The 16,956-nt window shown below is 44.2% G+C and overlaps 1 protein-coding gene across 4 annotated transcripts in view; it reads left to right on the top strand.

Annotated features, from left to right (window-relative positions):
• Window positions 1-15,955, top strand: part of IQSEC2 (IQ motif and Sec7 domain ArfGEF 2) — a 203,614-nt gene extending 187,659 nt beyond the window's left edge. For all 4 annotated transcript variants that reach the window (XM_088453404.1, XM_088453402.1, XM_088453405.1 and 1 more), the window contains 10 exons: window positions 4,806-4,967; window positions 7,206-7,328; window positions 7,428-7,594; window positions 7,768-7,907; window positions 8,044-8,169; window positions 8,251-8,350; window positions 8,758-8,919; window positions 9,105-9,278; window positions 12,913-12,962; window positions 13,223-15,955. In XM_088453404.1, coding sequence (XP_088309530.1) covers window positions 4,806-4,967; window positions 7,206-7,328; window positions 7,428-7,594; window positions 7,768-7,907; window positions 8,044-8,169; window positions 8,251-8,350; window positions 8,758-8,919; window positions 9,105-9,278; window positions 12,913-12,962; window positions 13,223-14,152 — 2,134 coding nt within the window. In that variant the 3' untranslated portion in view covers window positions 14,153-15,955. The remainder of the gene's footprint in view (window positions 1-4,805; window positions 4,968-7,205; window positions 7,329-7,427; window positions 7,595-7,767; window positions 7,908-8,043; window positions 8,170-8,250; window positions 8,351-8,757; window positions 8,920-9,104; window positions 9,279-12,912; window positions 12,963-13,222) is intronic.
• The last annotated feature ends 1,001 nt before the right edge of the window (window positions 15,956-16,956 follow it).

The raw sequence follows: 16,956 nt of genomic DNA, 5'->3' as shown, positions 1-16,956 counted from the left end.
CTTACTATGTAACCAGTACCAGATACTGTAACCATGTATCCAGCCATTTCCCTTCATTCTGTTACTCACAATCATTCAATTAAAAACCATTTTTTTTTCCCAGAAAACCTTCTATTCTGAAGCATTCCAAAACTGGTGTATAAATTTATAATTCTGTTTTTAAATCACTTCCAAAATGTTACCAGGATATAAGAGTAGTGATAGGGTGAACGTGCTCACATGGAGACCATTTCATTTTTTGCTGGATTCTTCACCCTATTTAGAAGAATACACCAAAATTTTATTCTCATTGTAAAATATCCTTACATACACATCAGTTGTGACCAGTAGTGCACGGGTTACACTAGCCCAAACAACTGAGAGTTTGGGGAAGGTCTAATGACTCCCATACATCAGCGACGGATCGTGGAAATTCCCCCGGTCCCTGGGTCAGGACTTCGTGGAAATCCAACATATTGGATTTCCCTGATTTGCCAATCCCAACCACAAACTTATCAGGATCAGGGATTTTAACATGCAGAATTTCTCTGATTCCACGATGGATCAGTGATGCCTGCCAATCATCGGTTTTGATTAGCGGATTGGATCGGGGTTGGGGGACTGGGCAATTGCGGCTCAGATGTATGGGTATTTTAACGCAGACTCATTGACTATAAATCACAGTTACCAAATTTGTGAGCTCTTGTGTGTAGGTCTCCTCTCAAGGACATAGGCTTGTAAAACAGGCTTCATATATCTTAGATGCCAAACTAAAAACATTGCCATCAGGCTTCCCCTCTGTATGCCCTTCTTAGACACCTCATGACAGTTATTATAGGTCTTCACTCATCTAGACACCACATCCAATCGCGTCACTAAGGAGCTGAAAGTGCGAGATGAACATTGCTTTCGTCCTGACACTGTGTCAGTGGTGGGCAACAGGCGGCCTTCCAAGCTCTCTATTTGTTGCTCTCAGCTCCTCCCTGCTATGTAATCATATTTGATTGACATATATTGTAGTTCCTCACTCCTTCCCCTGAAAGTCCCTTCCTCCTCCCTCACCCCTAGTCACTAAGCTACAGCCAATCCAGTTGAGAAGAGCATTAGGTTGTTTCAAGGGTACTTGGGTAAGATGTCTAGCTCCTTCCTAATCATTTTGTTTCTTTGCGTTCTGACATTTCATAATTGAAGAGGAACCTTCTTGGTTCATAAAAGATGTCTTCCATTTTTTTTTTCCCGGGGGGGCTTTATGGTGCTTTTAATCATCAAGAGGTATATATGATCCTTTTGCTGATGTGTTGTCCTGTAGTATAGACACTCCATAGATCTCTCACTGGCCACTTTTGAAATCAGGAACCAAATTAATATGTATCATTTGTGGGTCCTTTTCATGGGGAGGCAATCGGGAAGCCGACTGCCTAAATACCGGCAGCCGGCTTCCCGACTGTCTTATCCCGGCAAGGGTGAAATGCCGGGCGTCTAGATGTAGACGCCAGAATTTCCCCGACGCCGGGAGACCGGCGCCCGGCATCACGATCGTAGTGATGCCGGGCGCCGCGAGCGGACAGCTGCGGGGGGGAGGGTTAGGTTTAGGGCTCCCGGGGGGGACTTAGGGTTAGGCATCCCCCCGGGAGGGTTAGGGTTAGGCTAGGGGGAGGGAGGGTTAGGCACCCCCGGTGGGGACTTAGGGTTAGGCACCCCCTGGGGGACTTGGGTTTAGGCAACGGGGAAGGGGGTGGTTAGGGTTAGGCACTTAGAGGGGGGATTAGGGTTAGGCACTTGGGGGGGAAGTTAGGGTTAGGCACCCCTAAGGAGGGTTAGGGGGGTTAGGTTAGGTTAGTGGATACTTACCTATCCACGATCGGGATTTCCAGCGCTGTCGGGCTTCCGCTGCGTCGCACTCTGCTCCTGTCGGGCTGCCCAATTCCTTTTCATGCCTGTCTTTTAGTCAATTTATTTATTATTATCTGTGTATTATTTATTTGTATATTTTCTACCATGGATTGCTGCTTCGCTGTTTTTTTTGGTGTGTCTTGTGCAATGTAATTTCGTCTGTCAAACTCTTTTGCTGATGATAATAAATTTGTATTGTATTTGTATGTCCATACTGGGATGCCCATACTGTAATACATACAAGGGAGCTGTAATCTAGAAACAGTTTGCCCATCCTAATATGAGATGTGGTAGAGATTAGCACCATATGTGACCATTACTGATGCTTTTTTCAGCTATTTCCTTGAGTTTGTTTTTTTTCTTGTGCAAAGATCTGTAGATGCGTCGTTTTAGGAATGTGGTATATAAAGCAAGCATTTCTTGAATATTTCCATTTAAAGCAATAGCTCTAATGACGAACCCTTTAACCCGTGAGGGCATCTATAGCTATTACTCTCTGCCGACTTTCCTTATGTAAGTTTTAGGATTAGTGTATTTTCCATGTCATTTAGTTTAATATTGTTTTAAATAATGTATCATATAGATGGCTGCACCTTTCTAGAGCTCAGCCTCTGTTCTCCAACTCAAAGCCTGGTCATTGGGTTGCTATGTTCTAACTTGCACAGCAACCTATTGAGTCTGCATGTCCGAGTGTCATGTGTGTACACTGGGAACACCAGGGGATAAGGGTGAGAGCCCTGTGTCATACAGCTGGATAATCTGCACATACCAAAAGAAATCTAATTCCATTGTTGGTGCACAGTATCAAAATATGGTGTATTTGTCTTAGGCAAGTGTTACATGTTGTGATTCATATATTGGTGTATGGACAAAGCTACACTTTAGTTTGGCATGTTGAGTTTAAGGAGAACTAAAAAAAAAAAGATAATAGAAATTCTGTTGATAACCACAACCTCCATGTGTGTACACTCATTACTCCATCACGCTAATTGTACCCATATAGGATGTCACACAGGCACACACCAGTCAACCATAATATTAAAACCACTGACAGGTGAAGTAAATACAATTGATTATCGTGTTCCAATGGCACCTGGCAAGGGGTAAAATATATTGGGCATGAAGTGAACACTCAGTTCTTGAAGTTGATGTGTTAGAAGCAGGAAAAATGGACAAGTATAAGGATCCAAGCGACTTTAACAAGGGTCAAATTGTGATGGCTAGAGGACTGGATCAGAGCATCTCCTAAATAGCAGGTCTTGTGGGTGTTCCCGGTATGCAGGTGTTAGTACCTACCAAAAGTGGCTCCAAGAAAGGACAACCAGTGAACTGGCAACAAGGCCATGGGCGCCCAAGGATCATTGATACGTGGGGAGCAAAGGCTAGCCTGTCTGGTCCTATTCCACAGAAGAACTATTGTAGCACAAATGGCTGTATATGGGGTGGCGTAGCCGTAGACAGGTCAGAGTGCCCATGCTGACCCCTGTCCACCATCAAAATTGCCTACAACAGGCATGTGAGCGTCAGAACTGGACCATGGAGCAATGGAAGAAGATGGCCTGGTCTGCGGAAACACATTCTCTTTTATATCTTGTGGACGCCGGGTGCGTCGTTTACCTGGGGAAGAGAATGCAGTATAGGAAGAAGTAAAGTTGGAGGAAACCGTGTGATGCTTTGCACAATATTCTGCTGGGATTCATGTGGATGTTACTTTGATAAGTACCACCTACCTAAACAGTGTTACAGACCAATACACCCCTTCTTGGCAACTGTATTCCCTGGTAGCAGTGGCCTCTTTCTGCAGGATAATGCACCCTGCAAAAATTGTTCAGGGATGGTTTGAGGAAGAGGACAAAGAGTTCAAGGTGTTGACTTGGCCTCCAAATTCCCCAGATCTCATTCCAATCGATCATCTGTCAGATGTGCTGGAAAAATCAGGCCTTGAGCCATGGAGGCCCCATCTTACATCACTTACAGGATCTGCTGCTAAGGTCTTGGTGCCAGATACCACAGGACACCTTCAGAGGTCTTGTGGAGACCATGCCTCGATGGAACAGAGCTGTTTTAATGGCATGAGAGGGACCTACACAATGTTAGGCAGGTCGTTTTAATGTTATGGCTAATGGATGTATATCTATGTATACACACACAGTTCGTTGCGGCTCTGGTGTTTTTATGGTGATGATTTATTGGGATTTTCACGATAATTTGTGTAAAAGGTAATAACAGTAATAAAATGAACATAGCAGGAATTTTTCAGAGTGTTCAGGTGTCTAATTAAATAGCTCTTGTACATTTACATGATTATTATCTTTAAAAATGATAGGGTTAGGGTGCCTCACATTCCGATGCTATGACTCCGGCTCCGAGCCTAGATGCTGGCTATTATGTACGAGTTTTGCATTCTGAGTTTGCTATAGTGGACGGGTGCTTTGTGTTCTCCAACAATTTTCTTCACTTGTCCAGACCATTTCTGCTGCTGAGTGAGCTGGGTATACAATGACACTTCAACATCCTATCATCTGAAGATGCAGTGCCGAAACTTGTTGGGGTATATTTACTATAGGTCGATTTTAATGGATTTAAAGTCGATCAACATTGATAATGTGTTTATGGGTTAAATCACACATTTACTAACACACATTTTTTTTTTTTTTGTTTAAGTATGATGATCGATTTTTATCAGTTTTAAATCGATTGAAATATACCCCATGAAAAAATGGATGCCTGGATAATGATGCGTTTTGTATTCCGTTTAGAATGCAACTTAGTTGAAAATGTTTGAATGTGCTCCTATGAATAATCCTTTACAGGCCTGCAATTTACCGATAGAATAACATCTATTTATATATCAGAGTAGAGTGTAGAACGTGGCATATTAATTGTTATGGGTTTGTTTAGTAAATACAATCTTTTTTTCCTCTTGTCTGCAGAAAGCCAGAGAAGGGGATACAGTACTTAATCGAGAGGGGATTCCTATCCGATACTCCTGTGGGAGTAGCACATTTCACCCTTGAGAGGAAAGGCCTGAGCCGACAGATGATTGGAGAGTTCCTTGGAAACCGCCAGAAACAATTTAATCGCGATGTTTTAGAGTAAGGCGCGACCCGTACTCCGAACTACATGAAAGAGAGGCTTATTTTATTGTCTGTGATAAGAGTGTTCTAGAGTGAGGTGTCCTGCCATTGTGTCTGTGTGATAAAGGAGTACTCTAAAGTGAGGAGTACCTCTATTGTGTCTGTGTGATAAAGGAGTACTCTAAAGTGAGGAGTACCTCTATTGTGTCTGTGTGATAAGGCTGTATTCTAGACTGAGGAGTACCACTATTGTGTCTGTGTGGTAAAGGAGTACTCTAGACTGAGGAGTACCACTATTGTGTTTGTGTGATAAAGGAGTACTCTAGACTGAGGAGTACCACTATTGTGTGTGTGATAAAGGAGTACTCTAGACTGAGGAGTACCACTATTGTGTCTGTGTGATAAAGGAGTACTCTAGAGTTCTGCAATTATATCTGAGTGATAAAGCTTTGGGGTCTATTTACTAAGCAGTGTTAGGAGACAGAGTGAAAAGTGATAAGAAAGTGATAAGGTGCCAGCCAATCAGCTCCCAACTGTCATTTTTCAAACACAGCCTGTGAGATGACATTTGCAGCTGATTGGCTGGCACCGGATCACTTTCTTATCACTTTTCACTCTGTCTCCTAACACTGCTTAGTAAATAGACCCCTTTATTTTAGAATGAAAAGTACTGCCTTTGTGTCTGTGTGATAAAGCTGTACTCCAGATTGTATGTGTCCTAAAGGAGTACTGAGTGAGGTTTTGTGCCAGCGTGGCTGTTAAAGGAGTACTCTGGAGAGAGAGGATTTCTGCCATCATGTCTGTGTGATAAATGAGTATCACACAGACACAATGGCAGGACACCTCACTCTAGAGTACTCCTTTATCACACAGACACAATGGCAGGACACCTCACTCTGGAGTAAAGGAGTACTCTAGAGTGAGGAGTACCGCTATTGTGTCTGTGTGATACAGCTGTATTCTAGACTGAGGAGTACCACTATTGTGTCTGTGTGATAAAGGAGTACTATAGAGTGATGAGTTCTGCAATCATATCTGTGTGATAAAGCTTTATTTTAGAATGAGAAGTACTGCCTTTCTGTCTGTGTGATAAAGCTGTACTCCAGAAGGAGGTCCTGCCATGTCTGTGTGATAAAGCTGTACTCCAGAAGGAGGTCCTGCCATGTCTGTGTGATAAAGCTGTAGTCCAGAAGGAGGTCCTGCCATGTCTGTGTGATAAAGCTGTACTCCAGAAGGAGGTCCTGCCATGTCTGTGTGACAAATGAGTACTCCAGAAGGAGGTCCTGCCATGTCTGTGTGATAAAGCTTTATTTTAGAATGAGAAGTACTGCCTTTGTGTCTGTGTTATAAATGAGTACTCCAGAGTGAGGTGTCCTGACACACTTTCTGTGTGATAAAGGTGTACTCTAGAGTGAGTAACCGCCATCATGTCTGTGTGAGGAAGACATGTGCTAGGATGTGAGTAAGGGAGAATAGTATTTGCTGAGTGAGGAGACTTCGCATCCTGTTTTTGGAAGCACAGTGTGCTAGAGAGAGCAGCTCTGTCATCCTGGCTGTGAGGGAGAGGAATGTGCTGGAATGAAGATTCTTGACATCTTGTGCGAGAGGATCAGGATGAGCTGGAGGCCTGCCATTTTGTGGGAGACCAGCATGTGCCAAAATAATGGAGGTTGCCATCTCTTTTCTAAAGGATCAGGATGTCTTGAAGTAAAGAATCCTGCCATTTACTGTGCATGATCGCAAGTAATAGTGTTGTATATCTCGTGTGAGAAGGAACAGAAAATTGAGCAGAATAATAAAAATAAATAAAAAAAGACAGTATAAAGTGTGTGTCTCTTGTGGGTATGTAATAAGCTTGTCATTTATCTTCTGTGGTTAGCTGGTCCCTCAGTGACCATCATGGTCTGCAGTGGTACTTGTCTACCTCAAACAGTTTCCCGATTGGCCGTAACTGGCAGTTTCCTGATTGGTCGTAACTGGCAGTTCCATGATTGGTCGTAACTGGCAGTTCCCTGATTGGCCGTAACTGGCAGTTTCCTGATTGGCCGTAACTGGCAGTTTCCTGATTGGCCGTAACTGGCAGTTTCCTGATTGGCCGTAACTGGCAGTTTCCTGATTGGCCGTAACTGGCAGTTCCCTGATTGGCCGTAACTGGCTATTCTGGACGGGTGACAAAACCCAATGACTGATAAATGTGCCTCTACTAATATTGATGATTATTTCTCTCACTAATCTCACTCCTGTTGTTGTTTCTAGCTGTGTGGTGGATGAAATGGATTTCTCAAACATGGATCTAGACGATGCTCTCCGGAAGTTCCAGGCTCACATCCGCGTTCAGGGGGAGGCACAGAAAGTGGAAAGGCTCATTGAAGCTTTCAGGTAAATCTTCATAGCACATTATGTATTCCTGTGTACTGTATATTGTCCCTTTTGTCCCATCCTCTGTATTTACACTTCTGCAATCCATTTGATTCCCAGCCAGCGTTACTGTGTGTGCAATCCGGCTCTGGTTCGTCAGTTCCGCAACCCGGACACCATATTTATCCTGGCATTTGCCATCATCCTGCTAAACACGGACATGTACAGCCCGAGCGTGAAACCCGAGCGCAAGATGAAATTAGATGACTTCATCAAAAATCTGCGTGGTAAGAGAAGTTGTAAACAATGGGGGACAATTATTAAAGTTCTACAGGCGCAGAAGGAAACGTCTTCCTACATCCTTATTTTTTTACTTATTTTTGGACCAAACTCTATTTAGCCACCAATTAAATCCTTTGCGCATGTTTTTCCCCAAAAAATAACGATTTGTGTTTGTTAGGGGTTGATAACGGAGAAGACATTCCCCGGGACTTACTAGTTGGAATATACCAGAGAATCCAGGGTCGAGAGTTGAGAACAAACGATGACCATGTATCTCAGGTGCAAGCCGTGGAGAGGATGATTGTTGGAAAGAAGCCGGTGAGAAGACCGCTCTGCTTGATTTTGTATTTTTTTCGTTATGTCACGTTTTAAATATGCATTAGTTTTACTTTTTTGGATATTTTTTTATTTTTTTCAATTTTCTCACCCCTGCTCCTCTCCACCGCCACTGCAGGTGCTCTCTCTTCCACACCGACGTCTTGTCTGCTGCTGTCAACTCTACGAGGTCCCAGATCCAAATCGTCCGCAGAGGATGGGTCTGCACCAGAGGGAGGTCTTCCTCTTCAATGATCTTTTGGTGGTGAGTGACGATTCGTCTGGCTAGCGAATAGTGGGTTCATATACGGGAAACGGTGTCCAATGTATCTCTCATAATCTGCAGGTTACAAAGATTTTCCAGAAGAAGAAGATCTCAGTGACTTACAGCTTCCGGCAGTCTTTTCCACTGGTGGACATGCAGATGCAGCTCTTCCAGAACTCCTGTGAGTAGTGACGCAGTTTCCTGTTTTATTTTTGTTTTTATTTTTTAAACCCACGTAGTCCTGACTCCTGCATATTTGTTTCATTGGGCAAATTGGCTACTGTAGACGACATTGGCTAGATTTACAACATGCAATATGGTGCCCACACTGCATGCGTGTCCTACATGGTCATTTGATAATCACCATGTGGGACCATCTTTAATTTCAATATTTCTCTTAATTCAGTCCTCAATGCCACCCTAACAGTCCAGAATTTAAGGATATCCATGTTTGTACGCACATGGTATAATCAAACTAATTCGCCTCTGCTTAAGCATGGATAACCTTAAAACCTGGACTGTTAGTGTACTGTACCTTAAGGACCAAGGTTGGGAACCATTATCTTCATTATTAACTCTTGTTTATAGATTACCAGCATGGCATCAAGTTGCTCTCCGCTGCCCCTGGTGGTGAGAGGAAAGTGCTGATAGTCTTCAACGCTCCAAGCCTTCAAGACCGCCTAAGGTTCACCAGCGATTTACGAGAGTCTATTGCTGAGGTGCAGGAAATGGAGAAGTACAGAGTAGAGTGTAAGTTTGAGGTTTGATATGGTCATCTATGCATAAGATTAGCTATTCCTATGTCCTAATGGTCTTCCCTGATGTACACTTTGTTTAGTTATCCACGTCTACCTTCTTAAGTGCCTAGGTGGCATATCATCAATATATGGAAGTCATTTTATTTCATTCTAAAACGACTTACCTGCTTCCTTTAGCCGAACTTGAGAAGCAGAAAGGTGTAATGCGGCCAAACACTTCCCCTGGTCCAGGGATGAAGGAAGCGGTGAATGGCACTCTGGGCCGGCCAAGCCTGGACGACTCATACGCGCTTGGTGAGGGTCTTAAGAGAAGTGCGCTGAGCAGCTCTCTAAGAGATCTCTCTGATGGTGGTAAGTATTGTTCCCTTTCCACCCATGATCCTCCGCTCCATCACTCATGAACATGACCTTATCATACCCGAATGCATTGTGCAGACCTGAAATCATAAAGTTATAAGAGGACACCCCATTCTCTCCTCAGATCAGCGGCGTTTACCGCTGGTTCCAACCAAGCCTCGAAACAAGGTTCAACATCTATTGGCTAGATCAGTATTTCTCATACTCGGTCGCCAGGACCCCCAATACAGGTCATGTTTTCCAGGTCTCCTGACAGGTGCTGTCATTACTCACGGACACAATTTTAAAGATCCACAGGTGGAGCTAATTATTTCACTTGTGATTCTGTGAGGAGACCTGGAAAATATGCATTGTTTGGGGTCCTGAGGACTGAGTTTGAGAACCTGTGGGCTAGAATAAGACTTGTGCTGGTTCCCACATGCCCAGTCCCTTCCTGCTACCCACAGGGGATTGCAACATGCCACGATAGACTGATAGGAGGGTAACCTACCATTGCAAGCTTCAGCATCACAGCTACAAGGCAAAGAGTAATCTGATTTCTTGGGTCAGGTTTACAGTTTAACCATAATTAACCAGGTTTATAGCAAGGTTTTCTTAGACTTAAGCAGCTACTTTCTTAATGAGATTCGGTAGATTTCAACTGTGTGTAACTCACATAATATAAAAATTTGAGCATTCAACACTTTTTAAAGCAAAGCTATGACCTGTATTCTCTTGTTACTTACAGGCTATTTAAACTCTGTAGTGGAAAAGTAATTTGCCTCCCCCCTCCTTTTGAAGAACCCGGTTCGGTATGCGTATTGCATACCAAGCAGCTCTCTGTCTCTCCCCTGCCAGCCTGCTACTCCACTGCAATACTTAACACTGGTATAGTGCTCGGACGGGGAGCAGGGCTTTGGCGGTGGCTATGATTAGCATGCCGGTCAGGTTATGTAGCGTGTTAGACAGTTTGATCTGCATCATACTAATTGGCCTGGGATGGCGAGATCTTAGATTCTACTTAACCTCCTAACTGCCCTGTTGCATTAAGGCAGACCTTTTCTTTTGAGACAACATAGAAAAGCTGCAGGCTGCATTCACAACCAATGGACCTAACATATCGCTTATTGCGTAGGCTGAAGGCTGGGAGGGAATAAATTCGATTGAACACTTGACCATAATCCGTATGCAGTGCTCGGTGGCTGCCAGTAAGCCTGATGAGATCACCATGACATCACCAGGATTCCCTAGTGCAGGGGGTGTCTAGATCGGATCTGCTCCAAACCTATTAAGGTGCATACACACGTACAGATTTTCTGTCCAACCATCCAACTAGTTGATTGGTTGGAATGAAAACCTGGTAAAGTATGAAAGCAAATGACAATCAGCAATTTGCTCCCAAACGCCAGAAAATGGCCAAAAACTGTTGTTTGAACAAATTGTTTAGATCAAACATTTAACAAACTTGTCTGACGACCGTTTTCATCTGTTTTCTGGCATTTAGGAGCAAATTGCTGATCATCAGTTACTCCCATACATTAACAGATTTTCATTGAAAACCAATCAACTAGTTGGATGGTTGGACAGAAAATCTTTACGTGTGTACCCAGCATTAGACTAACTCATAGCAACAGAAGAAATACTAGGCGTAGTACAAAAAGTCGGCATCAGAATGTTGACATGGACAGAATGTCGTCATGCACACTCTCAACACAGACATAACATTATGGGACCGGGTTGCGTTAATTCTGCACCTAACCCTATGATCGCCTGTCAACATTCACAATGTCAACATAAGTGCTTCATCACCTGTTCTGGGTAAATCTATATGAAAGGTCCTCCTTAATTCTTGCAGATTTTTTTATTATTTAGGTTTATACAATAGACTGTAAATGTTAAGGTACCAGTCTCTTATTTTGTGTTGTCTGCAGAAGCCAGTGCCCAAAGATGTGACTGTATTTGCAATAAGACTGTGTAATACAATCTGCTGGTTGGGCATGCTATCCGCAAACTCTATAAAGAGCCCCATCCCAACCAAGTGCATGGTCTCGGGTGATGGGCTTGTTCCCTTGTGCGCTGAGCTTTATAAAACAAGACATCTATCAGGCTCTGTGTTGCCCTTATTTTATACAGCTGCCAGAGCCCTTTTAAATATAGATTGAATCGAAATATATTTTTCACTATAGTTTTCTTTTAAAGGGGTTTTCCACAAAGTTCTTTTTCTTTTTTATTAGTATAGTTTCCCGCACATCTCCAGCCGTTCCCTTCCTGATTGGGATTCCCCTATGTGATCCTTCACCACAGACTGCTGTGGTAGAAGACAATGGGGGAAGATGTACTAAGCCTTGGAGAGTGATAAAGTGGACAACGATAAAGCACCAACCAATCAGCTCCTAACTGCCACCTTAGAGGCTGTGTTTGAAATATGACAGTTAGGAGCTGATCGGTTGGTACTTTATCTCTCTCCACTTTATCACTCTCCAAGGCTTAGGGGTCTATTTATGAAGCCTTGGATTCAGATTAAGTACCAGCCAAACAGCTCCTAACTGTCATTTTTCAAACGCAGCCTGTGACATGGCAGTTAGGAGCTGACTGGCTGGTACTTTATCTCCATCCGAGGCTTAGTAAATAGATCCCTTAGTACATCTGCCCCAATATCCCTCACTAGAGCTTCAGCTATCCAACCCTGATATATAGTGTTCAGTACCCGCCCACATCCATGCCAGGTCTGAATTAACCATCCTAGGCATACCTCTTATGGGCATGGCACAGCCTTCGCCAACAATCACAAAGCGTTCCAGTGGAGTAATCCAATCAAAAGGGCAGTAATATAACAATAAAGGCGGTGGGTGGGGTAAATGGTAAACTAGGCGACTCTTATGTGCGACTTTAAATGCTTGCCTTTTTCTCTGGATTAGTGTATTGCAAAGAGTAGAAGTAGTTTAATACATCGCAGGCAGGGGAGACCAATCTATTATATGAATGGATTTCTGCTACTGGCCCGTGGAGAATGGGGATACGCACATTGTGCAAGCCAAGCAGTATTGAGAATCACGTGTCTTTTTGCAGCTGTAACAGCATTAATCTTGTTGAGAGCGCTTAATAATGGCCCCGGTTGTACACGGTTGACAGTGCTGATGCCGTGATTTTATATTTGATGAATATAATCCTCAGTCACCCTTAGTCTAGTGTGCGGAAATCTCCCATTAGCAAACTGCAGTTTGCTGATTATGCAGAACAGGTAGAGATTTGCTGCCACCTAGTGAAGATGTGGCTTCATGACAGGCATGCCATAGAGTAGACCCAGAAGGTAGGGGTTGCGTGGGCTGGCATGTAACTCGCAGCGCAGCAGCCAGCACTCAACAGCTTGTAACCTCTTTGGGTGTAAATTGGGACCGTGTAGCTAAGTAGCACACACACAAAATGGCCTTTTATATTCTACATTTTCTCACTGTTCTCTGCATTTGTCTGTTTCCACCCGGTGTGTTCTCGCTTGTGTACGAATGCATCTGCCCTCACATCTGTATCTCGCAGTTGGTTCCTCGTTCTTCCTTTGGCCTCTCCATCTCCTCCACCCTTTCATCCATCGTTTTCCTCTCTTTTTACCTCCTGCCCCTTAATGCTTGCCTGTTACTAACTTGGTGCTTAGGTAAGAGAGGGAGGCGTAACAGCGCGGGATCTCTGGACAGCACTATTGAAGTAAGTGTTGAGATGTAGTTGCATGTGACTGCTACTGTGTGTGTGTATGCTAGCTCTTCCCCCGCCCAGCTATTACTACACCGTGTTGTGGGGATATAGGGATAGCTGCTTATTGTTCTTCCCTGCTCTTGATGTTGTAGTTTTATGTCCCTTACAGCAAGGGGAGGGGGTTGGGGGGATACAGGGGCTTAGCAATGCATGTCACTGTAACGGGTAATAATGTTGGAGTTGCTCTTATATCTTTGTCTTTCTTGTCCCAGGGTTCAATCATAAGCAGCCCTCGTCCTCACCAGCGGCTTCCTGCTCCGCCACCTCCGCCTCCTGAGGAGTACAAGACTCCCAGACCAGCATCAAACTCTTCCTCTTTCCTGGGCTCCCTGTTTGGAAGCAAGAGAGGAAAGGGCCCCTTCCAGAACTTGCCTCCAACCTCATTGCCACCCCACCCTCACACACCGCCAGGAATTGATGGACCATCCAAGATCCAGGCCCTGCATGCCCAGTACTGCCACAGTCAGGGAGTGCTCGCTCAGCCTCCACCTCCATACCACTCCCAGCCTCCACCATCTTCTGCACCCCCCATACCGCAGCAGCACCAACCTCCCCAGCCGCCATCTCATCGCTATCACGTGCCGCCATCTTCGGCTCAGTTTACATTGCAGCGCCCAGGCCAGCAGAAGAGACCGCCTGTAGGAGGCCCACCCCTGACCCCCAGCTCTCCACACCCCCAGTACACCCTGCATGGCAGACACCCTTCAAACCAGCCGCAGTCCCCCTTACCCATGTATGGCTCCGTGCCGCAGCATGCCATGACGCACACCTATCCCCAGCACATGCACCAGGGCCAACACTCCATGCAGAAGCAGCCGCCCAAGCACTTTGTGTTTAGCCATCACCCTTCTCAGATGCCTCCTCAGCAACAGCGCCCCCAGCAATCTCAGTATAACCCGCAACATCCCATGCAGCACAACCAGTCTCCTTGCTCACCCTTATCACCCATACCACCACATCCATCTTATCCACCTCTTCCCCCGCCATCTCCACACACGCCTCACACTCCTCTCACACCACACTCCCCACTCCCTCCGACCTCCCCCCTGCCCCAGCATGCTTCTCACCATCCTATGGGGACAAACACTGCCCAAGGCAACCCGAAACAGAAACCAGTTAACAGAATCAGTACGGTAGTGTGAGAAGATGGCCGACACCCTCCCCCCCAGTTGACATTGGGTGCAGACATTCGTTCAGGAGGAGCAGGATCAGAAGCGAGGGAATAGCATGCACGTGGGGAACTGGCTGAAGGGTTCCCTGCTGTTCCTTCCCCATCAGAAGTCCTCGGCACTTACCAAGACTGAGCCACAGCTAACGATTATACTCACTCGCTGGAACTCTTTCTGCCATTTGAAGCAGTGACACACAAAGTCCCCCAGTCCTAATATACGCATCACCCTTCCATATCCTTCTCTGCACGGAAGTCCTCTTACGTTGGGTGGTGCCCTACCCCCGCCCCATCCTAGGCTCACCCAGCTCTGAGAGCCTGAGAGGACAGTGAAATGAATATCCAAGAGCCACGTGTGTAGTCTTGGTAGGGAGTGATGGTGTAGAGATTGTTATGCTATCTTGTGAATAGGTTCTTGCGCCTGCATGGTGCTTGTATGTGACCAGAGAGTATGTTTGTGTGTTGGAGAGATAATTAGACTTAATGGGTCATACCCAACTCTGCTGCTACTGCTATAGGGGCCTGTGAATGTGTAGAGTGATGGGCAGCTGGCTGTGGTTACAGAAAGAGCAAGCATGGGCTCTGGAGCCAATGCCACCGCTTCACAGTTACTGCGACTTCGAGGCCTGCCCTGTTCACCCAGTCCCGTGCCATTCATGCATTGTGTCAAGAGGAGCTCGCTATTTTATGTGATAAATGAACTCTCATTTATACACTCCCCTGTATATGTGTAGTCCAGGGTATACACCACTAAATGATGCAAGAATGGGAACCCCTTTATAACATTTAGAAAGAAAATGTATATAGGAGAAAAAAAAGATATTTTGGGCATCTTCTCTGTGCCCGACCTTTACCGCACAATCATTAAGCAGTCACTGCTTCCTTATCGAAACTATATACAGAGATCTATATATTCCTTTGTACGAGGTAGTCTGTCTGCTTCAGATGTTCTTTCATGTGAAGATTGTTCCGGATGAACGGAAGGGTATCACAAGCACTGCATTAAATTACCTCAAGTAAATCACATTCACTTGAAAAGGGGGACTCATCATGTGCACACACAGAAGAGGCCGCCATTTTGTGAACTAAAGTGATATTCAAACTGTAAACTCGCTAGGCATTAGTACCCTCACTTCAGGCATGAGGCACTTCATACCCCATGATTCATTAATGCAACTAGTTCCTCGTGAGCTGATGAGCAGAACATTGGTTCAGCTCACAAAATGGCCGCCTATTCTATGCATACATTACAGGGTCCACTTGAAATCTTCCATTCATGCAGCTGAACCCTAATCTGACGTGCATTCCTTCTTTCCACCCTATATGCAATGACATGTATGGCTTTATATGCAATGGCATGTATAGCTCTGCGCTGAACGGCAAGGAAAATACAAAATAGATTTCTGCAGATACCGATTACTATAATAATAGATGACTAAATTATATTAAGCCTGTTACAGGGATCACGATCTCTCTTCACCAAAAGCAATGCAACAAAATGTACTTTATACTAAATATGATTTTGTGTTTAGTGGAAGCCAGCACTAATCTTTTTTTTTTCTCTCTCTGCCATATGTGAGTGTTATTAAATACAGGATTTAAAGGCACAAAGTAATATTTCTAGTCTGCTACAGGGGCGTGCGTACAACAGGGCACAAAGAGGACGGCCATCAAAACGTTGGTCATTTAAATTAAGCATTTACAATAAGATACTAGGATAGTGGCTTTAATACCATGTTGATTATATCAAATAGTGATTAAAGTAAAATAAAAAATATTTGTCTCTTGTCTTGTACACTACTTGTATGCAAGTTTGTGCAATAGATAAGATAGCCATTTCAGCGGCAGCAATCACCCCCACCCGCTCTGCCCTATACGTATTTACTATTGATGTTATGTAAAATATGATTTGTATGTATAGGAATGAGCCTTTTAAATGTGTATTTTGGGCTTGCCAGATTTTTTTTTTATAATGAAATCCCCATCTGTGTAGAACAGGGGGGTCTTCAACCTTGGCCCTCCAGCTGCTGTGGAACTACACATCCCAGCATGCACTGCCACCTATTTGATATAATAGCATGCTAAAACTATGACAGTGCATGCTGGGATGTGTAGTTCCACAGCAGCTGGAGGGCCAAGGTTGAAGACCCCTGGTGTAAAAGATATCCAACATTCCCTAATATAATGAATGTGGAATTGCAGCTAGTTGGGAGGGGGAAGGTGCAATATATGAATTGTAATGGAGACCAGTTTCCTGTAATATATTTTATTTTATCCACTTACAGTATATGTGCAGGCTAAGGCAAACCGCACTCGTGTAGAATCTGATCGGCCTCTTCACTCCGTCTTCCTCTTATGGGGTACAGCTAGCCAGATTTTTTATATATATATATATATCTTAAATTCCAGTTGATCTCTGTTTAATATTAAATTATTCCTAAAAGTTCTACCTAAACCTTCTTTGAGTGCATTGAAGAACCTGCTTTTGCCTGCGGATGTTATAGATGCCAATATTTCTTTTGCATATCTTTATTCTTCGTTCCCAGTCCTTTAACTCCAGAATATTAACCATGTTATGCTTTAAAAAGACACTTGCACAGCAGGAATAGACAGATTTTTGTTATATATTGAATGCACTTTAAATGTGACGACCGAGTTGTCATCTGCAATTATTCCCAAAATCTTTACTTACCAGGTAATTCCAATGTACTGTGACCTGTGTGTGGTAATAGATCCTATAAGTACTATTTATTTTTTTTAACAGATCTTGGCTATCTG

Source organism: Taudactylus pleione, unplaced genomic scaffold, assembly GCF_031769625.1.
Source record: "Taudactylus pleione unplaced genomic scaffold, aTauple2 ptg000579l, whole genome shotgun sequence".
NCBI classification, from domain to species: Eukaryota; Metazoa; Chordata; class Amphibia; order Anura; family Myobatrachidae; genus Taudactylus; species Taudactylus pleione.
Note: the sequence above shows the minus strand (reverse complement) of the source record. Positions and strands in the feature narration are given on the sequence as shown.